The sequence below is a fragment of the Centruroides vittatus genome, unplaced genomic scaffold, assembly GCF_030686945.1.
Source record: "Centruroides vittatus isolate TY-2023 unplaced genomic scaffold, ASM3068694v2 contig_884, whole genome shotgun sequence".
NCBI classification, from domain to species: Eukaryota; Metazoa; Arthropoda; class Arachnida; order Scorpiones; family Buthidae; genus Centruroides; species Centruroides vittatus.
In genome coordinates this window covers 795,293-821,774 of record NW_027122576.1, presented here as the reverse complement: position 1 = coordinate 821,774, position 26,482 = coordinate 795,293, and the positions used below count along the sequence as shown (strand labels likewise).

The following is a 26,482-nucleotide window of genomic DNA, read 5'->3' as shown; positions in this document are numbered from 1 at the left end:
TAAGCCATTCCTATATGAATTTCTTTTAAAGTAAATAGTAAAAAGTTTTATTGCAATTGATAAAATTATTACTTCACGAATTAATGGCTTTTATATATTTTGTCCTTATAGTAGATTCTTTAGAGCAGTGTTTCTCAAACTTTTTGGACCGCGACCCCCCTTCTGCACTTAAAAATTTCAAAGGACCCCCGAAGAATAAGTATGTGTCAAAAAACATCCCGGAGGGAGGGGGTTAGGCTCGTATTTAAATATTTATATTATTTTTATTATTTATATGTGCAATTTATTTAAGTAAAAATTATTTTATATATTTTTTATTTCTATTATTTCTAAACATGAATCCATAGTAAATATATAAAATATTTGAAAAAATTAATCTGGCATCAATTTTTCAGCGACCCCCCAAATATTTTTCACGACCCCCACTTTGAGAATCACTGCTTTAGAGTTTAGATAGTATTGTGGCGCCCGTCAGCAATGTGCCGATTCGGACCGATAGAGGGCGCAGAAAAGAGGAAAAACTGAACTTTGAACTGGTCACACACTTCCTGACCAGCGACTACCGAAAGCGGACGTTTTGAACAGGCGATCAACACGAACAACCTCCAACCTCGGTCGACGTCAAGTTGTAATTATACTGTATTACACATTACTGTATATATCCGTAAATAAAAGAAAGGGTATTGATATTCCGGCTGGATTTTCTTCATCCGCATCGAACGATTCTCATCGGTGACTAGTACACCAAAGTATTTTAAAAATAACGTTTTTCTATAGTTTAAAAATTAGCTTTCGCAATTATATTATTCGTTTCAAGCTGAAACAGCAATAAAATAGAAATTTTGCACTTTGTTCAATCATCGTTTGTTTGCCCACTGTTTATCAGTCCTTTCATCTGTCCGCGATTTTTTTTTTTTTTTTTTTTTTTTAAATTAATAAGGCCTGATGGCATGTAGGCAGAATGGATTTTTACCGATATAAAACTACTAACAACTTCGAGATACTCAAAAATATATAAAATAAATGCCTTCGAAGAAATAATAAACAATATATAGTAGAATGTGGATTAAGTTTGCATTGTTTTTTGTTTACGTTTGTTAACACATTTCAAAATATATAAGGCTTGCGTATGCATCTTTTTTTGTGACAATATTAAGAAGTTGCTTCATAAGTTAAGCATACATTAATACTCATCCTCTTCCTCCTCCATTTTTTTTCCTATCTAGACTCTAGAACAGGGGTGGCGAACCTATGGCACGCATGCCCAAAGTGGCACGTAAGAGAAATCATCTGGCACGTAATGTATCATATGATTTCTGTCCTTTTCAATCATCCTTTCTGTCACCTGATTATCACCTGATCATCCTTTTTTCAATCAGATTTTTTACATTTATTCGAATTAAAGGGTATTCGTTTAATTTCTTTAAATATCGTTATTCGAAGTCTAAGACTTTGGCACGCATTAACATCTTTAAAGCTAAGTATGTTTACAATATGGCAGGCGGACTCAAAAAGGTTCGCCATCCTTGCTCTAGAGCAAACCTTCAGTCAGTCCGCATATCATAATGCCTACCCGTCTTTCCATGACTTTTGGTCTATCTTTGGTTTTTTTTTTTGCCATTAATCAGTTTAGATTTACAGTTTTAAGAGGTACAGTACATCGTCAGGTCTTCGTTGAATGTTCCTAAACTAAAGCAACCGTCTTTCTTGTATCTTGTCCTGGATTGAGGTCACTTTCAGACTTCCTCTAATAGTATTAAAATTAACCATCTAGGCTCTAAAAATCATACAGCCTAAATAGGCAGGCAATAGGTAATTAAAAGTTTAAAAAGGCAAACTAGTAGGCTCTAATACTGAAAATAGGGTTTTAAAAAGCCTCAATATTAATCAAACAGATTCGTAGAATAGTGTTCTACAGATTATAAACTGACTACTATTATTTGCATCAAATGTCAATTTATTTTACATATTCATCAATAGAATTTTTGTTATATTACTTAACTTTTAAAATAATAAAAATAGGAACAAGAAGCACTCAAAAATCTGTATATATTTCATTATGTGTATTTCAAAATCATTTTTGCATTAAATATGATTGTGGTAAATTACAAGCATTTTTTTCCGAATTACTTTGTGACAGTGGCGTAGCGTAGTGGGGGCGGCAGGGGCGGCAAAATTTCACAATAAATAATAATATCTTGTAAAAATACCTAAATAAGGGGCTGACACCCACAGTGTCAGCCCCTTATTTAGTAGCGTGGCAGTGGTGTAGCGTGCCACGCTACACCACTGCTTTGTGAAAAAGTTTTTTCTCTCCTAAAATATTTTAAAATGAGACAAATTTCTTTCTTCAATGCGAGATGTGATTGGTGCATACTTGAATGCATCGATTGCACTTGGAGAATATTCAAGGTGTATTGTAGATGTAGGCTTACAAGTTTCAGGTAGAATTTCTGCATTTTATTTATTGTTAGCCAATCTGAATTACTTTTCATAATTTCTTTCATATTCTGTTGCAATTATCTTTAAAATTCTGTAGAAGTTGCGAAGAAATTATTCTTAGTTTCAGAGATGATACCAAGAGCTCTCACCAGCAGCTGTCCTCTTTGCACTCCAGGTCGGCAATACGATTTAAAATATCTTCAAAATTAATTCGGGACGTACGCCAATGTCCGCTTTAACCGAGAAGCAACACATTGCAACTTTTGCATCCCCAATTGCTACAACTTTATCAGAATCACGGATTTCAATAACCCGAAAATGAACAAAAGAGAGGTTGCGGCCGAAGTTTTCATCGCGAAAACGTAAACGTCGGACGTTCAGCACCGTCATCCTGTACGCCTAGAACTTTGACAATGGCGTTTGGAACATCAGTGGAGCTCGACGTTCCGAACGCCATTGTCAAACTTCTAGGCTTACAGGATGGTGGCGCTGAACGTCCGACGTTCTTCTTCTGCGTTTACGGTTTCATATAGAGATTATAGCCTTTGCGGCTCTTTCTCCGAGCGTCCGACGTTCACCTTTTCGCGATGAAAACTTCGGCCGCAACTTCTCTAAATTCAACATGTAAGTTACTCGTAATTTATTAAAAGTATTTTCTCTCACCAATTCTTATCAAATTCTTAAATTTGATTTGCATAGTAGAACGCAGCTTCAACCATGTACCTCAACAGTCAAAACTTGCCGTGGCGACCATTTTTGAAGAGTTTCTCTAAATGTTAGAGTTTATCTGAATTTCTATTTATTCTTGAGACGCACATTTCAGAAACACATTTTTCACTGCATTGATTGCTGGAATTCTTATATTTTCGGCAAATCGCTGGAGACCATGAGCATTTTTGGGTGAAAATTTTTAAGAATTTCTCCAGTCTTCATATATTCATCACAACTGCTCTAAAGATCATTAGAGATCGAGAGTTCGAGTGTATAGGAACATCAGAAATTCTTATGGGTTATTTCATTGATCCTGATACATCAGGCTCATTATCACAAAATGACCGCCACATTATGGGTATGATCGAATTCATTATGGGCTTTTTTAGAATGCTAACATTTTACATTTACCAAATACAAATTGAAATATATAATGTCATTTATCAATATTTTTTAAATCATAAAAAACTTCTGCAGTTATTTCATGTGACTTGCTCAAATTGATCTTATTAAACTAACTTTATTTTCTTTCTTATAATAAGCAATGCTTATTTATAAAATGAATACAGATTTAGATACGTTAACATTTTAGAAAATACAATAATATGAAATGTAAACTAACAATTTTAAGATTAATCCAATGTATAAGTTAGTTATTGTTTGAGTGAAAAAAAATATTGCTTAAGCAAAATTCTCTTTCTCTCAAATTGTGTTCTGTAAATCTACATCAATCTGTATACAAATTATATTTAAATACAAATAAAACAATAAAATCTGATAAAAATATTTTTTTATTATACACATTAAAATATATTATTTTTTATATATTACACATGGTTTCATTTTAATGGTTTTATAAAAATAAAATATGGCATCAAAATACAATAAAATAAAATATTGTTATATGAGATATGGTTTATCATGTACAGAGATACAAAAATCTGAACAATTATAAAATTGACAACCACAAATAATAATCACATTAAAAAACATAACAAATAAATGCAACCATTACAAACATTTTTCTGCATACAATAACAAAATCACATTTTAAATCACACTAATTCAGGAGCTATAATTTATAATTTTTGCATTTACATTTTTTTAAAGCCATAATTAATATATAATTTAATTAAAAAAAATAAAAATGTTTGAATACATTCATTTTTATACATTTAATACTAAATTAAATATAGTTAATCAATTGTATTATAAGTACAGTCCTGTCATACATGGCCAAGTTGTTCCATGACTCTGCATATAAGTGGAAATTCACATAAAATAGCAAACTCCATTAATTATTAAGTATTTCCTATACTAACATACTTATCACACATTTTCTATACAAATAAGGCAAATAAACACTATATGAACAATAAATAGCATGACACTAAATTATCAAAACAATTTAAAATAGTTTTTGGAAGCAAACTTTTTCCATTCTCATTGAATCTAAAATTTCAATTTTTTCCTTTAAAATAGGCACTTATGGCTTTTCTTTTGCTTATCCAAGCTATCAAAATCACTACTTTTGAAGCTATAATTTGAAAAGTACATCTTTCAAAAAAAATTTTTACATAAAAGTTTGTTTTTTTATCATAAAAAATCATAAAAAAATGGTAATTCACAATAAAATTTCCTCTATGTTAATAAGCCAGCAAAAGGACTCCTCACTTTGGAAAGCAAACGTTTTTATCCAGTTTTAAAAGGACATCTTCAGGCTGGTGTTCCAAATTCTAAATGGACAAAAACATCTGCTTTTCAAAGTGACTGGTTCTTATATTTTTTGCTGGTTTATTTTTAGTGACATAGAACTTTTATTATTAATATTAACCAGTAATTAGTTGTTTTTTATGGAGATTCCCCATTTAAGAAAATGAAGTTGACCCATTTTCACCAATTATGGCACCAGCTATAGTGAAACTGATAGACTTCCAAGGAGCCACAAGATTGAACATAAAATGTTAGCCTATGGTTTTTTGTAAAATGTATATTTTTCAAGTTATTCCAGTGGACTGATTAAAAATGGACCAACCTGTATATTTATTTATTTATTATTGTGAAGAGTATTATTTTATAACTAAGAGATATTTTAAAATATACAAAATGTTATCAATTATCAGTTATTTTTGAAAGTATGTATGAGGACGGTTTTTTTTTCAACCTCTGATGATCCATAAAACAAAAACAAGTGTAAATAACATGAATTTATTGTCAAAAGATAGGTACAAACATGGTTACTTTTTGACATAATCACCATGATGATTGAGGTATTTGTCTGTCAAAAACTAATGATGTTTGTACCTAACTTTTGGTAATAAATTCATTTTGCCATTTACACTTGTCTTTGTTTTATGGTCAATCAGAGGTTGAAAAAAAAGCCACATAAACAAGATTTATAATTATAATATAATAAAACTGCATTGTTATCTGTTACATTTTTCAATATATAGTAATCTAATACAAATTAATAACTGAACAGTAATATTTTTGAATATTCAATACATAATATATTTGCATAATTTTTATAACAGGAACACCCATTTTTATTTAAACTTTGAATATAATACATAGTTATTGCAATGTATTACATTTATTACTTAATGAGACTCATTCTGAACTTTTATTTGTACAGCCAAATCTTGATTTTCAAATGACTCACTTTTCAAAACAAATTGGTTCACAAACAGAATTTTGAAGTCATATTTCCCCCAGTTGCCAAACAAGCTATTTGGCAAGAGCCAACCACAGATTAAAGAAACCTAGACAGTCAACTCCCTATACTTCCTATGCTAAAGAAAGTCGACAGCCTGACTAATCAACTGATTTGGAAGTTAGTGGCACAAAGATTGCCCACATCATTAGACAACAACACAAATCATTGATGACACTGCTATTTAAATTAGATTTCAATGTGCATGCGGGAAAGATACTACTTGTGTTTTGGTATGTACCATAGTCAAATTTAAATTAAATTAATAAAAATCACATTAACTGACATTCATGTAATATAAATGGCATCCAAGAATGTGTCTTTAAAGGTGCTAACAAAAAATTATAATATAAAATACAGTAATAAGTTGCACTCTTAGGCATTTTTAGCATGAAATACGGCTAAAAGAAGCTTTATTTTGGGGGTCAGGAACAGATTAAACCATTTTTATATTGTTTCTTATGGGAAAATTTGCTTCAGTTTTAGAACAACATTTAGGGATGAATTATGTTTGAAAACCAAGGTTTGACTGTACTGTAATCTAAATATAGCTGTAATGTTGTGATTTTGATTATAAAATAGTTTTGGCTGACAACAACAACAACAACAACAACAACAACAACAACAACAACAACAACATGTATAAAAAACTATTGGTTTTTGATTGAAAAATACTAAGTTAAATAGTAATTTATTTTTGTCATATATATTTTTAAACATCAAACATTTATAAAGTTTAATAAATAGTATTATTTTAATTATAATATAATAAAATATTTACAAATTAGTTTTGTAAATATTAAATAATACAAATATGAAATTTTCATAAAATATAAATATAAAAACCATCATAAAGATTTTTTCATCCAATATGTTTTTTCACGATTAAATATGCTTTTTGACTGCGACTTTGGCTGAGTTGGTAGTGGTGGCGGCGGAGGTGGTAATGGAAGTGGCAGAGATTGCAAAGACAATTCTTGAAGTTTTGAATCCAAATTATTTGAAATTATCTCATTATTTTTTCTCTCTTGTTTAAAGTTCTCTTTAAGACTCATTTCTTTTATTGATGAATTAATCAAATCACTTTTATTATCCTTAAAATTATTTGAACATTTTTATTTTATTATACTATATTTAAAAAAATTTTCATAAGTATGAAATAAATTTTAAGACTTACATGAGTTTGACTAGCTAAATTATCAAATATAAAATGACTGTATCCCAAATGTTCATAAAATTCTTGTTTATCTCCAGTTGTAAGATACAATGTTTGGTATCCTAATCTGAAAAAAAAAATCTTAATTTTTATATATATTTGAAGTAAACAAATATATTTAGTGAGAAGTAATCTTTTTAGAAAATTACCAATAGATTGAAAGGAAATACTAAGTTACAGAAAAAAATCAATAAATTATACAAATTAAAAGTATTAGTTCAGTGGGTAGTTTTGAACCATATACCTGAGTATTTCACAAACTTGCCTCAAGTGTTCCACTAGGAAAAATTTTTTTTTTAAGTTTTTGGAATAAATTTGCAATAATGTACAACAACATATTTCTTTATTCATATCCTACTCCATAGACTGCTTCATTTATTAGTTTGTTGTTTCATTGTTTTGTGAGAATAGTAAACATGGAATTGCTTATTGATCTCTTTGTAGACTGCATTTTATAACAAACAAATACACTCAAAACACCTTGTAAAAGCGCAGCCATATTTATTACCAAATTCAAACGTTTTGGTTATGTTCCGAAACGACCGAAAACGTTCGAATTTGGTAATAAATACGGCTGCACTTTTACAAAGTGTTTTGAGTGTGTATGTTTGCTTATTGATGTTTGAATATATCGATGCTAATGCTTTACATAACAAAAAGTATATGAATGGTATTCTGGACCCTCAGAAAGATTGAGAACCACAGTATTTGATACAAAATCAAAAGAATTTATATTAAAACCAAGCCATAATAAAGTTCCAAAATTAAACATAAGATTAAAAACACAAACCAGGAAAAGAAGCCAATTGCAGATTTTTGCAGGTCATATCATTTAGCATTCACAATTAATTGATATGGAAGTAAAGATCAGATGGATATCTGGATAATGTAATTAAGAATGCATCTGCATGGTAAGGAAGAGTTGCATGTTTGAGTCTCACTATGAAACAAACAAATCTTTTCTTCCAGATTATTCTAAATTACTCATCAATCGCACACCGCGTTAAATAAACAGTAACTTCTCACCAAAAAATCAACAACGGTGCGTTATCAGATGTAATTACAATGTTCGAAAACGATGTAATTACTTTTATGTTCGAAAACGTTTGTGAAAAATTGTAATTACATCTGATAACGCACCGTTGTTGGTTTTTTGGTGAGAAGTTACTGTTTATTCTAAATTAATTAATTAATTTGTAATTATTAAATTAAAAGCATTTTAAAAGCATTCATTTGAAAAATTAAGTTGTTTATTTAATGAATTAAAATTTACTAATGGATAGACATGATTATGTGATGATTTATACAGTTTTAAAACAAAAAAGTTCAAGTATTATTATTCATAAAAAGAGCTTGAATACGTAATTTCATCACTATTTTGTTTTCTTAATTTCTTTCAACAATATATATGTATGTATTTTTTCAAATGAAATACTGTGATCACATTAAATTAATAGCATTTCTATGTTGATATAGCTTCTACTGAAGTAACTTTTTATTTTTTCCGTTATATATACTGTACATAATAGATTTTCACTTAGGTCTATTAGGATTATAAATTTGTCTTATTTCTCTTACTTGAAATTTATTTTATAATAATTGGAGATTCTGAATAGTGAGATGCTAGCATTCCTAAATTTTTTAAATGAAAAGTTTTCAAAAGACTTTCTGACTAGTCAATAAACAAACAAACAGGCATGCATGAAAGACTTCACTGTCAATACCTTAATAGTTTATAAATCAAAAATACAATTTTATTAATATCTTTCAACTTCAGTTCAATTGTTACATTTCATCATCCAAATTGTTAAATAATTAACATTCTATTTCTGCCTGAGCAGACTCATCTTCATTATTTCCATAGGATCTGCTTTGTATGTGGGAAGATTGTGACTTCTTTTGTTAACAAAATAAATGAAGAAAAAGAAGTTGCAATCTCCCCACATATTAAGCAGAGCCTATGGAAATAATTAATTTATAAAATTAAATTAGTTTTCAAAAAATATCTATTTATCTATTTCTTTTTATAAGTATAAGTAAGAATTTCTAAATTGAATGTTACAAAACATTAAAATAAATATTTGAAAAATACAAAAAAATTTCTCTGCAAACTAGACTGTTCTGTAACACAAAATACACAACAAAAAACCTAAGTCCTTCCAGTAATAATGTTTTAAGAAAATACAAATGTTTTCAATCTCCTCCTCTTCCATTACAAAACTTTTATCTTTAAACCTGAGGCAGACCTCAGGAGGAGGTTGGAAATGTTCGTTATTTCATTAAAACATTATTGGTAGGACTTAGGTTGTGTGTTGTGTATTTTGTGAATATTTGAAAAATATTAAATTGATGAATTGAAAATTTAATTTATGTAAATATTGTTAAATGTAAGTTATACATAAATATTTTCATACCTTTTCGCATGACACTCCGTTTTCTGCATTAAAAACTTTCCAAGACCTTCACCACGTCTTTCATTTTTAATTAAAACTATAAACAAATTCAAACAAGTAATTTTCTAGCATAAATCAAATTTATATATCATTTATCTGATATATTATCAAAAAAATATACATATTTTTCAGAAAGTTTATATAAAAAAATTATAAAAAATTTTATATATAGAAAGTTTTTCTATATATAAGTTCTTTAATTTAAAGTTTATATAACTTTAATTTAAAAAAAATAGAGAAATTTTAATAAAAAATACAATAATTTTGTTTAATTAAATTTGGCAATATATATTACTTACAATTCTTTCAAAAATTAAGAATATAAAATCAAGTTTGATTAGACAACAAAAATAAATTTGAAGAAATTTTTTTGGTATGATTGGGCTGCAATTCAAACTGCAAGTCTATAAATTTCCACCACTGTCCACCTGTCTTTTGTTAATCTAGAAAACAATTAGATGAAAATCAAGACCAGACATGGAAAGCTTAGGGACTGGAGGCCCAACAATATATGAACTCCTGGTCTGGACCAGAAGTCATGTGATTTTTTAAAATTAAAATGTAATTAAAAATGCCTGGCATTATGATGATGTCACAATAAAATACATTTTATTTTTTTAATATTAATATATTTTCCTTAAAAGAAAAAATTTGATAGAATTAATCAATTATCATTGAATTTATTTACAAAGAGATCATATTCCTATATATTTTTAGGAAATAAAAATAATAATGAAGAAAACAAACAAAATCAGTTATAGAATTATCTTAATGATATTAAATAAAAATATAAATCACTATATAATCAAAATAATTATAAGTTATAAAGATAGTTTGTTTAATCTGTTATATTTTTATTTGTTTAGCTAAATTAATTTGGAAATTTGATAAAAACAATTTTTTAATTTCCATAACACACTGTTTAGTGGTTCAAGTGATCGGATCTAAGCTCAATGAGGAAACACAATAGAAATAAAAGGAAAATTATTTTAATAATTATCTCAATTAACCAGTTGGTAGAGATATGAGGCTTATCAAGCTGCAATGGAGCAAGGTAATTGAGATCACATCGAAAAATTAAGACTCATTTGTGGAATGAATTTCAGTCCTCACTAGATTCTCCTTGGCCACAATTATATAAATAGATAACTGCAATATTTAACATAATAGTTAAAGGTTACATGATTACACTGTAACTGTTTGTACTTCTGTTCAATTACAATTTATACCCATAGTTCAAACAGCCCCACTGCAGTTTGATAAACCTCATATCTCTACCAACTGGTTAATTAAGATAATTATTAAAGTAATTTTTTAGAGAAAAGAAGTTTTCAACTAAATTCTGGAAAAATTATTATTTAAGACCTGATAAAAGTTAATTTAGGTAAGTGAAAATAAAATATCTTTGTTATATACAATTTTTTACAGTACTAAAAATATTGTTACTCAGAGACCCAAGTTTTGTTTCTGTGTCAAAGTTCACACTTCCTATTATGTATGTACATAAATTTATATATGTTAATGTGATATGTTTATATGATATATGTTTATATATAAATTTTGAGTTAAGTTACTGAATGTAAAATAAATTACTCTAAAATCAATTTGGATATAATTCTGAATGTTTTTAATTTTCAACATCAAAAATAGGTTTTGTTTATTTACAAACTTATTCTATGAAAATATAAATATTCTTTATTTTTTATAATATTTAATTTAGGTCAAATATTTTTTAGATCAAAATTAAAATCACTAGCGAGGTTGAGGCTGAAGTTTTAAATGTGAAAACGAGTATGTCGGACATTCAGCGCCGCTTTCTTGTAAGCCTAGAAGTTTGACAATGGCGTTTGGAAAGTCAGTATAAATCATGCTCAACATTCCAAACACCATTGTCAAACTTCTAGGCTTACAGGAAAGTGGCGCTGAATGTCCAACGTACACGTTTTTGCATTTAAAACTTCGGCCTCAACCTCGCTATTGTAATAATTACTAACTTGTAAGTGACAGTAATAATATTGATAGAAATTTATTTCTTAGAATTTATACTAATTTAAAAATTACTAAAAATATTTTTTAGTTCAAAAATAATATATAAGTATTGGTTATAATATTCAATTATTGCATTTATATTTTATAACACAAAATATAAAATATCATATAAAAATATTAAAGCTAATATTTTTGTTTTTATATGTCATATATACTCATTTTTAATAACATATAAACTAAATTGAATTGCCAAGATAAAATGATTGAATGAGTATATTTTTGAAAGAAAATTTATACTTATAAAAAGTATAAATTTTCTTTCAAAAATTTAAGTTTATGTACATTTATAATTCTATAAGTTGATAGAAAATATATAATTTGGCTTCAAATTATAATCACATTCTTCATAATCAGCTGTCTGAAAAGACAACTGATTATGAAGAATGCCAGTAATATTAAAAAACCATGCTAACAAATAAATTATTTTAGTTAGATATCAGAAAAAACTGATACACAAGTTTTACAAATGAATTTCACAGCTTAAAATATTAATTAATTAATCAAGATTATTATTCAAAAACATCAGTATTTAATGGTAATCAGTTATTAAAATATATTTTATAGTTTATTAGTACATTGTAATTAAATTCAAGCAAGTATTTAAATGTAATTTTAACTGTCAGTTTAACTTGGAATTCTATACGATGATGATGCCAAATTAAAAAGCTTTCAATTTATTTTCAATTTCTACTGACTAAATGAAAGGATTTTATCAAATTTATATGAAAATGTTATTCAATAAATAAAATTTTCAAAAATATTTTCTCTGACGTATGAACATAAGATGTTAATATATCAATCTTCACATTTTAATTAATGAATAACAACTTTCATTTGTGGATATAGAAAATTTTATGAAAATAGAAGAGAATGCCATTTTTTCTAAACTTTTAAATTTCATAGGATGTTATTTTCTAAAATAAACCACATTAGCAAATTATTTTCAGAAATTGAACAACCGAGTCATTCAGTTAGTATATAAAACAGTTTAATGATAGAATATAAAATATTTTCTATTAAATTAGATTTGTTTAGATTCAAAATGGAAGAATACTTTGTTTAATAATAATAATAATAATAATAATAATAATTTGTATTATACTGATGAAATAAATTTTAAATATGTTCAAATTTTTTAAATAAAACATCATCTTTGAGATGAAAAAATTATGTAAAACTAAAATTAAAATTTTTAAATTATACAATATATATAATATAGTATATATTGTATAACTTTAAAATAATGTTCAGTTTATATTATTTTTTACTTTAATGTTATAAACTTTCTTTTGTAATGTTTAATAGAACTAAGCTACTAACTGGCTGACTTCCAGTATAACTAAAATAGAAACCTAGCAATAAATTCATTTATAAACTGTAGTCATTGTGTTTAAGTTATAGTTTACAATATTATCAGTAGTGTTTTAAAATTTGAAAAGTTATGTTCAGTTTTCAGTTTGATTATTACAACAAATATTTATATATTATATAGAGAAACCACCTTGATGGTCTAGCAAAATGACTATATCTAGGTAAGTTTCTCTATAGAAATCTTTGTTCCATTTTTGGCTTATATATTTATTTATTGTATTGACAATTGAAATATTAACATTTATCATAATTATCTTAATATTTAAAACTTCATAAAGTTGATAAATTTATGCAAATTTTTTATTTTCAGCTTAATCAGAATAATATTTCTACAATCAACAATCACAAAACACTTGAGAATCAAATAAATAAGTACAAAACAAACACCTCATGAAATTCCAGAACTAATTTAATGAAACAAACATTTTTGATCCAACTTGATGCAGATTCATCAAGATCTGCATCGTTGTTCAAACAGAATGTATTACATATGGAAGTTTAAATATTGAATATGCCAATGTTAATTGCACAAGTACAAAATGAAATCCATTATGCAACTATTGTTGAAAGTTAATAACTAATGTGGATCCATCAAGCTGGATCAAAAACACTTTTGTTTATTAAATTAGGACTAGAATTTAGTAAGGTGTTTGCTTTTACTTATTTATAATATTTCTAAGTTATAAAATATCAAATTTCTGAGATGAATTAAAAATATTTTCAATAAAATATCAATACATATGATATTATTTAGAATTAAGAAAAATACAAACTATGTTTTGCTATCAGTTAATGTTATATCCAATAGTAATATCTAATAATACTTTTAAAACTTTCAAATAATTTGATTGTTTTAGATTTATTTACTTGCTAACATTATTTAAATTCTTGAATTTTAAATGATCTAAATACAACTTCAATACTAACTAAGTATATGTGTGTTAAGAGATATATTTCAATGTAATATAAAATAAGTTTGAAATATTATATGACATATTCAGTTAAAATATAAAATTATGAGATAAGGTTCAGGCATTCTAATAATGTAGAATTTAATTATTTTGTGAAGAATAAATTAATTGTTGTTGTGATGTGTGAATTGTATTCACTTACCTTTACATTAAAATGACACTTTCGAAATAGAAGGTATCAGTATAAAAATTTTATAAATATCATAACATTGAAAATATATTATGTTTAAATTTAATATATGTAGTAATTAAATAAACATATTTCAAATATAATAATTTAATCTAACTCTTGATAATATTAAAATTTTTCTATTATTTCTGTTTTAGCAAAAATAATAAATTACTATACATAATTACAAGTAATGCATGAGTTAATATTTTCATAATTTTGAATTTACATTTAAACTTATTTAAAATACTTGTTAAGAATATATTATTAAAATAGCATTTAAAGACCTAAATAACATCTTACAGATGATAATATTTATCTTAAAAGTTTGATAAAAGATATTAAATGGCATTTAATTTTTAAAATATTTAATGTAATGTACAAAAGTATTTGAGAATCTATTTTCTCAGATACTCTACACAATACATAAAAAATGAATAGAACTAGGAGTGAATGAATGGTTTTGTTACATGAAAAAGTAGTCCAAAGAGAATTTTTTCTCACTTTTCAATACTTTAATGCACTTTAATTATATTGTTGTTCAAGCAATGTCCATTAACTAATCAAGCTCCTATAAAGCATTGGCAAACTTTACAGGTTGATTAATGCTTTCTGAGATAAATACAATTACTTCCAAAGTATTAGTAAATTTTATTTTATATAAAATAAATTTTAGACATTTATGCATCATATCATATATATGTATATGATATCATGGTTCAGAAGAAACTGAATTCTCAAGCTTTTATATAATTAATATAACAACTAGAAATTGCACTTTCTTAGTCCTGTTAATTTTCTCAGTAAAACTAAATAAAATGTTTATACATGTTCTAGAACATCCTATATAATGAAAAATGCAATTATAAACTCTAAAATAGCAATATTATAGTAATAATGTTAAACAGTATTTATACTGATGATAACTGCTATCCTATCAGGTCAGTCCATAAGTTCATGCGTATTTTTATCTACAAAAAAAGCAGCAAAAAATTTTAATTAAATTTTATTTCAAGCTATAATGTATTCAACCATTATTTTGTACAATTTCTTGCCATCTTGATAGTAGCTTTTTAATCCCGTCTTCGTAAAATGATTTCGGTTTTGAATCAAAATATTCAGAAATAGCCTTTTTTACATTGTTCCCATCCTCAAAAGTTTTCCCTTTTAAAAAATTCTCCAAACTGCGAAAAAGATGATAATCACTGGGAGCAATATCTGGTGAATATGGTGGATGAGGTAAAATTTCCCAGTTGTAGCTTTCAAGTTTCTGTACAGTTATTTTTGCAGCGTGTGGTCTGGCATTGTCATGCTGCAAGAGAACCTGCTTTCTGTTCACTAATGATGGTCGATTTTTTTTTCAATTTTTCATTTAAATGCTCTAATTGCTCACAATACATTTGAGCTGTAATTGTTTGATTAGGTTCTAACAGCTCAAAGTGAATTACACCTGACATATCCCACCAAACAGACAAAATAATTTTTTTTGGATGCAACCCACCTTTTGCAGTCGATTTTGGCTGCTTGTCGCAATCCATCCATTGTCTTTTTCTCGTCACATTATTATAGAGGATCCATTTTTCGTCTCCAGTAACCAGCCTACCAAGAAAAGGTTCTAAAGCAATGCGGGATAAAAGAGACGTGCAAAATGTTTACACATTGTTGTCGGTTAGCTATTGACAGTTCATGTGGTATCCATTTTCCTAGCTTTGAAACTTTTCCGATTTGTTGTAGGTGTCTATGAACAGTTCCATGGGATGAATTTAAACGTTCCACAATTTCATCAACTGTTAAAGATGGTTCTGCTTCAACTAGTGCAGACAGAGCATCATCATCAAAGTCAACGGGTCTTCCAGTACGAGCCTTATCCTCCACACTAAAATCATTGTTTCTAAATCTTTCAAACCACTTCTGCGCAGTCCTTGCACTAATTACGATTTGATTATTTACAGTATTTATTTTTTTGGCTGCATTTGTAGCATTCTCACCACTTAAAAATAAAAAGTATAAAACATGTCTTTTGTATTGGTTGGTTACTTCCATTTTAACGAAAATAAACAACTGAAATGTTCACAATTCTGAACAGTATTATATGAATGAGATCCAATTTAACACTTCAGTGTAAAAATTATCACATTAGACTGACATTTTTAACAGCAAAACAAGATTTTTCTCAAGGTCATAAAAATGCGCATAGACTTATGGACTGACCTGATATATAGGACACACGATTCTTATATAAAATATGACAAAGTCAAATCATCATCATCTAATATCTTTGTAATAGTGACTCAAACTTCAAGAAAAAATGGTACAATTCCTGTTTAAGGATCTCTTTTGAATTTCTGTTCTGGTTTGCTTTAACTGATCTATAAAAAAAACTGATAACTGGTGAAATAGGTAATGGTTTGGTTCAGCATTTGGTTACCACATTGGTTAATCAAAATTTTCAGTTATGAAGTCTAAATTTGAAAATAACATTAAATCAGCAATAAATCTTTTAAAAAATAATAAAATACAAATTTAAAATAATCTCATTATTGTGAGCAGAGATTCTAGTGAAACATTTACCAAATAAAAATTCCAACCAACATTTCTTATATAATCTGAAATTATTGATATAAGCACAAATTATACAAAAATAACTTTGAACAAAATACAGGGTGTTCCTTTCAAACCTCTGTAGTTTTAAATTGTTCTGTTTGTAAATGACATGTATCTGAGAATGTTGTTCAATACTCCAAGCTTCATGTGCATAGGTTCAAAAGGGCTGCCATTGCCATGTAGCAGCAATCTGTTTCTCCACTGCTGCATGGTCTAGATTGATGAATTGATTAACATGGCTTCATTTCTTACTCAGCCCAATCAACTGACATCACCTCTTCAAACTTTTTTCTTTGTGGGAATGTCAAGGATCATGTGTATGCTACAAAAATGTCTTGATACCTTTGTACATAAGAATCATGGATGCCATTAACAGTATGATTCCTAACATGTTGGCTCAGACATTGACTAAAATCAAGTACAGACTGCATACCATATGTGCCATGTCAGGAGAACATGTAGAAATGGACTAATTTAACATTGTAAATAACTTTTCAGATGCACTTTCTGTTATCATTGTCTACAGTATTGTACCCATGTTTATTTTCCCAAAATTAATCCACAAAACTAGGAAGATTCCAAAAGAACACACTGTATATGTAAACTGACACCTTTTTATTAAATTTTAAAATTATATTGATTAACAAATATCATCATTTTTACATTTTTCAAAACATCTTACTTATATAACATTATGTACTTCAGATTTCATATTTGTATTCATTCAAAGGTAAGAGAATATACTTCAGACTAAAAAATAATTGTTTTATACTCATTTGTGTTGCAGGAATTGCTAAAACAATCTTAGAAAATGATATAAAGGATCATTCTTCTTTATATTCCAATATTCTAATATATTTGTCTTTTTTTCTACTTTGTTTTATTCCATTCATAATTTACTTAGTATATAGTGCTACTCATCAGAAAAAATATTTTTGCTAATGTTTGTAATTTTTCCAATATCTAAGGAGTCTAGGTCCACCAGGTCTACTTTTTGGCAATAATCTTATTAAGAAGTATCAGTTTATTATCTAATATTTTACTGAACATCATTGGATTGTAGTAACCTAAGTTTCAAAATATATATAATAAAAAAAAAAAAAAATGTTGAATGATACACCTCTTTTTGTTTAATTAATTCAACATTTTATCTTTTGAAATGAATCTTGATATTTTGTTTCTTAACATTTTGATTCTTTGATATTTTCATTATTAAATATTATTCTCTTGGCATTTAGTGTACCAATTATAGATTTATGCATAGTTTAATTTTTTGTATATATTCAGAACAAGAAAACTATAGACATTTGTACTTATAATTATTACATAACAATTTTCAAAAGTAACAGTCATTCACTGCATATAAAATGTTGCTAGGTTAGTCAATTTATCATAAATTAGACTCTGTAACAACAACTGTGATTTGAGTCTGCATCATAATTAACACTAATTTGGGCAAATTTCAAACCAATATATGATGCTCCCCACATCTGTAAGTTTCACATCAATAGGTAATCTCACTACTTTAAAAGATGATTTGATGAACTGATATGAACCAGTTCAAAACAACCAGTTTAGTTTGACTCCCAGTTTTAATAGATTCTTATCCCACTGGTTCAATTCTGGTTCCAATTCAGTGAAAATGATGCTTCTGGTTATCCACTATTAAATCCACTATTATTAATGATTACCTCTACCAAATTATTTAGTATACCTCTAGTATCAAATTATTTAGTATTTTAATCATTAATAAGAGCAAACTTATAGCCCGATTGTTTAAGGCAATTGCTTGGTTGAGTATCTATGTATTGGCTTTGGGATGTTTAGTATATCTGCATAATTCATTTGGCTTATCTGTAAATCTTAAAATTATTTTCTGAATTTTTTTAATATTGAAGTTACCAACTGGCATTTCTTTTTTTAAACATTACATAATAAATGTTTTTATTTTTCTAGCATTGATATTAGAAAAACAATTTATTTTGTAATTAGTATGTAAAAAAATATCAATCAGTAATTTGAATATTAAAAGTAAGGATAATTTGCATACATTTCAGTCTGTAAATTATTCTTACTTTTGCTTGAAAAGCATCTATAACTTGAATTGCATACAAGTTTATAGATCAGCTGTTTGAATGGTAGAAATTGGAAATAAAAGTATCAGAAAGTGATCATCTTACTTTACATTTTGCATAAGAATCTCTTATCCTATATAATACATCATTTATAATCCATAAAACAATGTAAAGAAACAGGTTAGTCAAAACATTTGAAATATGTGCCTGTTACTCTGAAGAATATAGATATTAAATTAAGCTGTGTTCTTAAAATTTTTATGGTTAGTATGGCCTAAATATGTCATGTCCAGGTGTTATTACTTAACACCTGGATCCCCCATTGAAGATCTAGCGAAATGCAAAAGTAAAGGCTTTCTTAATGTCCACAATGCTATTTAGAGACTATTCCAACACAGTAAATTCCAAAACTTTATTCTACTTATACTTGTAGATGAAAATAATTTGTATTTTATTCAATTACCTGATTCTATTAGACATCCATTTGGATCACATGACATAGGAGATAGACGACTATGACCAATGACTTCTACTGTGTTATTGTCAGAAGAAAGAAGAATCAAAGAAACAGGTAATGAATCACACGACTTTTCTAAGCTATGCATTCTGTATAATTAAAAAAAGTTTTGGTTAGAAATATTTTTAAAACATTTAATACAAACATATAAAAATCATAACACAATTCTAATTAATAGTCTAATATTATATTGTAAAAAAATGTAATTACTTTATTAGTAATTAAACACAAAAGTTAAAATATTTGTGTTTAATTGTTGCAATGGTTACCAAAATAAATTCAGTAGAAGTTATTTTCAAGAAAGGTATTCTAAAAAATAGTTTAATATTCTTAATACAAATAATAAGAGGAATAATTTGTGCAATGAACACTGAATGCCAAAATAATCATAAGTTTCAGACAGAAATTTTAACATTTATAGATTCAAAATATTTACAAAATATATTTAGATATTTAATTGTTAATAATAATTTCAGGTTTGTTTATTTAAAAGAAGAAACCACTTAAAATACTCTGGTTCTGACCCACTACTGTTCATTTTAATTAATAATTGTACTTAAGTGAACACACAGCATTGTACTTTTAGTTTTTCTATTCAAATATTAAGTAATGTTGCTAAAGCCTCAAAATTTGATTAAATTAATGCATTCAAATCTTAAACTGCAAAAGAAATTAATAATTCAAGGCCTAAATTAAATTCCAAATATTTAAACCAAAAAAATCTCTATTTTCACATATGACATGAAAAATAAAGCTATTTAGTTTATGTATTTGATAAACTGATACACAATTCATTACACAGTTTATTACAGAAGTTAATTTGATTTTTAAAAATTTCAAATTTATATTTATCCTAATTATTATTAAAATTATATGTAAAAAAGTATTAAAAAATTCATATTTTAGTTAATGAATCATCAAATGCCTGATGCTCAGAAATGTTCATTAAACAAACATTAACGTTTTTGACCCAATACGATAGGCCATCTTCAGATGCAACCGAAATTCAAACATATTTTAACTTAACATTTAAATGACAGAACGTTTGAACCTTCTGTCGTTGATTCCATGTCCATGATTCATTAAGTATTTTAAAGAGCCGAGTATGATATCTAGTTAGTCATATTTTAGTTTTGAAGAAGAGTTTCAGTTGGTTCTTCAACTTCTGATTACAATTAAAGATTTCTAGATTCAATCTAGAAATGTAAGAATATCTAGATTTGCTTCTTTGCTGATCATTTATTTTGTCAAATTAAAAAATAAAGATTTCATTTTTTTTTTGGTTAAAAAATATTGCATATGCAACAGTTTATCTTGGTCAATAGTGAAAAATTAATGGGGTAATTATTTAACTGAAAAATGAATAAATTTCAGAGTAATTAGTGAATTTTTTAATCATCATTTATATATATAGTGTCTGTGGAAAGAATCAACTTGAGAGCAACATTACACGTAATGTCACTTCAGTTAAACCAACCAGCACATTCCCTAATGAAGTCAGCACTTTTCAGGCATTATGTGAATTTTATTTTATTTTCTCTCACTGGATGGCATAATGACTTTTCCATTAATTATATTACTTTTTTATAGTATTTGTTAACTCACCGGGTGTTTGTCTTTGCACCCGCGTTTGGCTTCTTCAAGGCTTGCTCACTGTGTTCAGTTCATCAGGACTGAGTGTTCTGTCGGGCGCCTCTTCACTGTCAGGCTCCATTCCCCCACATTGGGGATGTTATGTTCTCATCTGGAGGGTTGTCCATCACGCGACTTTTCTTGTACCCCTGAACCTGTAGTAAGTTCTACATGGTACTCAGGGTCCCCCAAGACAGTGATTTGTCGGTTTATGTTCATCCGCCACCCGTGCTTTACTCGGAATTCCATGTAACGGCGTTTGCTTTGTTGTGTTCTTTGTCCACTCCTAGTTGGTGTTTGTGTGTTACCTCTCCTTTGAAGGAGCATTTTGTTCCTGTTTTAGTTAAGTGTACTGTAATTGTCAGGTTTCATCTGTCACCTCCAATTTGGAGTACCCACACTGTTCTCTGCAGGCCTAGGCCACGTTCTGTAAAAGCTTATCTTGGCATTACTTATCTTTGCCCGGTACTGACCGCTCATGGCCCTCTCTTCACACTTTTCTATCATCCTTGCCCCATCTTCCCTCCCCCTTCTCTTCCTCTTCTCACTTCTCTTCTAAGGCAAAGCCATAGGTACAGCCTTCTAAACCTTTATAGCAGTAGTAGTATTTGTTAACTGAAAAAGAATTATACGTTTAATTACTACATATAGCGAACTTCTTTATATTCAAATACCAGAACGTAAAGCTTCCATAATACTTTTATAATGGCTGTGATGTGTTTAACAAATGTGGAAGAAACCGGAAGTAACTTGCCACAACTAAGCGATCAATGGCTCATGCTCATTGGTTAATACTCAAGTTGATTCTTTCCATAGACAGACTCTAGTACAATTTATTTTATAATTTGAGCCTTTCCTTCAAAACTTACATTATAACTGCTAGTGTATATTGCAAATTACAAATAAATTTAATACAACAACTTCATTAAAAATACATAATTATCTTTACTTGTTTTCATATTACAAAAAAAATATTAGTATTGTACATGAAAACAAGTAATATGATCATAACACAGTGCTGTTATATAGAACAGCCATTCTCAATCTTTTTCAGCCATGGTCCCCTTTGAGCTTTTTTCAACTTTCTCATTTTTTCCTGTTACCATATTGTCATAATTTTCATAAATATATCAAACTAATATATATATTCCACTAAAATACATATCTGTCACCAAGTAAACATAATATTAAACATTGGATAAATAAAAACATGAACAAACAAAAAAAACAAGAAATTCAAAATAAATGAGAAGGAGAATAATGAAGTAAAAATAGTAAATAATAATAAAGCCAAACAAAAAGCAAGCACATTAATGATGAATAAGGGAGGTTTAGAAATAAATTTAAAATTTTCTTGTAAAAATTTAAAAATATATATGTTTAGAAATAATACAAGTTGAAGGTGAAACAAACTTTGTTGTCTTCTTACATGTAAATTGCGTTCCTGTGGTTTTCCAGCCACAGGAACACAACATTGATAAAGTCAACCTTTTTCTTTGAGGCGCTTTCTTGTTTATGATTATGTAAATTGATTAAAAGTCCTTCTGAAACCGGATTCTTGTAAAAATTTAAACATTTGAAATATATATTTAAAAATAATATAAATTAGAGTTAATCACAAACCCACTATAAATATCTCTTTTCTAAACACATTTGACTGCTACTGACACACGTAATCACAATATACTCCAACTAGGCTAAACTGAAAGATAATAGAAGAAAGCAGAGAAGGTTTTGCCTACATTTATCTTCAATTGTTTGCAGTTGCTAACTTGCACATGCATCCTTTAGTAAAATTTTTATACAGATTAGACTCTCATTTTCTAGTAGTGCCAAATTCATCTTAGAAGGCCATAAAAATAATTATGCCAGTCACAAAAGACAGCATAAAACTTTTACTGGTAATTTCTGTAAATTCTTAGGCTGTAGTATGACCACTACTAGATTTTATCAGTATTTCCTATTAATACTTTCAATTATCTATGATTTCCCTTTTCATTAATTTCAACCCTTGTGCCCATATTGAAAATGGCTGATATAGAAGAGTATAGTATAAAACAATCAACCATCGGTATTCTGGCAGTTAAGTTTGATCCATTATTTGTTGGCAATAACACAATAATACATTTAATTATTTTAAAATATTTAATAACTTTGTTTTAATGATAACTTTTTTCGTAGGAAAAAATAACCTATTAAATCTTTTGAATTGCCATTCTAATTTGAAAATCATCTAGATATTTTTATAAATAAAATTAATTACAAAATACTAGTGAGGTTGAAGCCGAAGTTTTAAAATGCGAAAAAGTGTACATCAAACGTTCAGGCCACTTTCCTGTAAGCCTAGAAGTTTGACAATGGCGTTTGGAATGTCGAGCACGATTCCACTGACTTCCCAAACACCATTGTCAAACTTCTAGGCTTACATGAAAGCAGTGCCGAACGTCTGTTGTACACGTTTTCGCGTTCAAAACTTCGGCCTCAACCTCGCTATTAATTACTTTAAATAACCTTTTCTTATTAATTATTTAATATTTTTAACTTTCAGTTAGAACTCCTTTAATGATTATTTTAACTATTTGTCATGTTTTAAAAACAATTTGATTTACTGTTATTAATATTTCACATAAATGAAAATTAAATTAATATGTGAGAAAATAAAATTTAATGAAATGCAAAAATCAATTGGATTTAGTTATAACATTTTAAGTTATCAAACTTATTTAGTAATAAGTTAGGTTAATATTAAATTTAAAGTTGATTTTGAATTCAGCTTTAAATTTTAGTAAATTCATTAATTCAAGTTTATAATCAAATATGATAAATTCTAGCAATTTGCTAAAACTAATCACATTAAAATAATCAATGAAGAATAAATGATAAAATTTAATGTTTGTGAAAATTATTTAACAGAAAAATATTCTTTACACCATAAAAAATTTAGAATATTTATACTACATTATCTATATGTAATATTCAGCTGCTAATTCATATTTAGATTTAGTATAGATAGAGGTAAGCCATAGGTACGGCCTTCTAAACTTTTATAGTAGTATAGATATAGGTATTTTTATGTAATAATTAAACCAGTACTGGAAAGATAAACTATTAAAAAACTTTTTTAATAGTTTTTTTAGTATTTTTATGTAAATATAAGGATTTTTTTGGACAGGAGATGTAATATAAAGAATGTATATTTTATACATACATGTTATATAACAAAGAAATTTCATATATACCAATTATTAATCATGTGTTACAGTCAATCTCAACCTTTTACTATCCACAATTACTTGAAAAATGGAATTAATCACTTTAATTTCTAACATTTTTGGCCATAGTTTAAAGGTATTTTTGGAGTGTTTTACTGTTCAGCATTGCATTTCTCAGTAGCTCTTTTACTATCATATAACATTTTTAAGGAAATTAAAACTTTCATATAGCTAATTTTTTACATAAATATTCCAACTTTATTCTGACCCATCTAAAATATAATGATACAGCCCTCATCAGTCGGATACTTTATATTAACCGAAATGCATTTTAGGCAGGTCAGAATAATGTCACGAATATTTACCTAATAAATTAGCTATATGAAAGTTTCAACATGCAGTAACCCTTTATAAATATCTATTGTACGAATTTTTTTTTTATTATAAATAAATATATATATAATTTATTTATTTATTTATGTCATTTATATGTATAAATAGGATTTATTTTATGCCCATACTAAACGTTAGCATATATTGGTAACTAAATAACTAGTTACAGAATTGAAACATTACATTCAAACCTTAATCAGTTGCTAATAATAAAGGCAGAGATTTCAAAAATTGATTTCACTGACTTATGAAACATTATTTCAATTAAAAATAGCATATACAAACATTATTATCGTTATATAAAATTCAATAATATATAATGAAATCTTACAAAAGGTTTTTAGTAATATATTTTGGTCTATAAATAGAACTTATGTAGCAGACTCCGTCTTATTTCATATTAAAAAAAGGATTTTGACCTTGCAGTGATACTTCTTTTCCATTCTCTATTCAGTAATTCGCAGCATTCGTTCATCAGATTGGGATATTTGTGTAATTCCACCACCTCCATGTTATTTTCCTGTTAATCGTCGAAAGAGGGAACCGAAATTAAACTAAAATAAAGTAAAAGTGTTGTTATTTGAACAGACGAATACACGTGACTAATTCCGTACATAATACAATTGATATTTCGACTTAAACGCCATCTGTTATTTAAAATTTCACCTAAAATATTCATCTGTTTTATTTTAAATATTACTTACTCGATCCGCGATAAATTATCGTTATAAACATTTTAAATTGATAAATAAATTATCTGAAATACAAAATTTCATTTAAAATTCTCATTTACAAGGAAACATATTTATTTTAAAGCTATATTTCCCTACGAACAGGAAAGATTTCGGAATATTTAAATCACTAATTAAAACATTTCAAATCCTGTTTATAAATTTAGATGAATATCATAAATCTAAAAATATTTCCGATTAAATATTCTACTTTCTTATTATTAGCATCGAGCCTAGTTCTTTCTTTATTTATATTTATTTTATTATTTTTTAAAAATTTGATCTAAATTCAGCATGCAAGAAGTAAAGAAAAAAATCCATTCTCCATGCCAAAAAATTAAAGTTTTACCCCGCAAATTGCATTAAACAGTACATAACTGATGGGTTTATTTGTGTATAGGTTATATTTTTAGTGGCTGCATGAATAATCGATAAAATCAAGAAAATCTATTTAATATTTTTTGTTTTTGTAAATACAATTTGTGATGATTTGCTTACTTAGAAGAGGTCAACAGCAAAATACAGGTAATATTGTTTTCTCTCTGTGATGTCAAGCAACTCTTCTCTACATATTCCAGAATTTATGCATTCAAATTCTCTATAAATTTCAAATTTTCATTGTTTTATCTCACTTTATTTAAATTCACCAGCGACATTTTTGACTTGTGAAGCTAAAAAGTCTGTATCCTTTTTTAAATGGAATGTTTGAAATCAATAAAAAAAAAGAAATTAATTCATTAATAAGATAGAGTCGAAAGCGGATCGAAGATTATAAATTTAAATTAAACAAGTGTATGTAATATATATGTTAGTGTTTGAATAAATATCTTGCGATGAAATAGAAGAATCAATTCTAATTCTCTGCTCTTGTGGGATTAACCGTTAATTACTTTTACAGATGATATGCAACAGTAGATATTGATCTTCTCCGTTAATCAAAGAAATATGCTTTGTATAATATTCTCTCATATTTTTATGATTTATAAAATAAACGTTTTGATTTTCCAATAGCTTTTAAATCTTTGTGATTCGTCGGAAAAATTAATTTGCCATTTATATAATTAGTAATTATAATAATAAAAGGTTCTAATTTACATACAGATGATTTCCGGATATTTTTGCATAGAGGGGTTTTTATTTTAACATCGGTTTAATAGGTCTACTCGTAGGCTAGTTCTTTCAATAATGCAAATTTTTTTGATAAGCTAATACAGCCGAACCTC

The 26,482-nt window shown here is 27.3% G+C and overlaps 1 protein-coding gene across 1 annotated transcript; it reads right to left on the bottom strand.

The window, feature by feature from the left end:
- Positions 1–5,202: 5,202 nt before the first annotated feature.
- Naa80 (N-alpha-acetyltransferase 80) lies at positions 5,203–25,132 on the bottom strand. The gene is made up of 6 exons (XM_067280451.1): positions 24,948–25,132; positions 19,238–19,380; positions 9,497–9,572; positions 7,044–7,149; positions 6,493–6,960; positions 5,203–6,454 (listed from the first exon to the last, which is right to left on the bottom strand). Exons 1-5 carry the CDS (start codon positions 25,037–25,039, stop codon positions 6,715–6,717), a joined length of 663 nt encoding a protein of 220 aa, XP_067136552.1. The 5' UTR covers positions 25,040–25,132; the 3' UTR covers positions 5,203–6,454; positions 6,493–6,714.
- Positions 25,133–26,482: the final 1,350 nt, after the last annotated feature.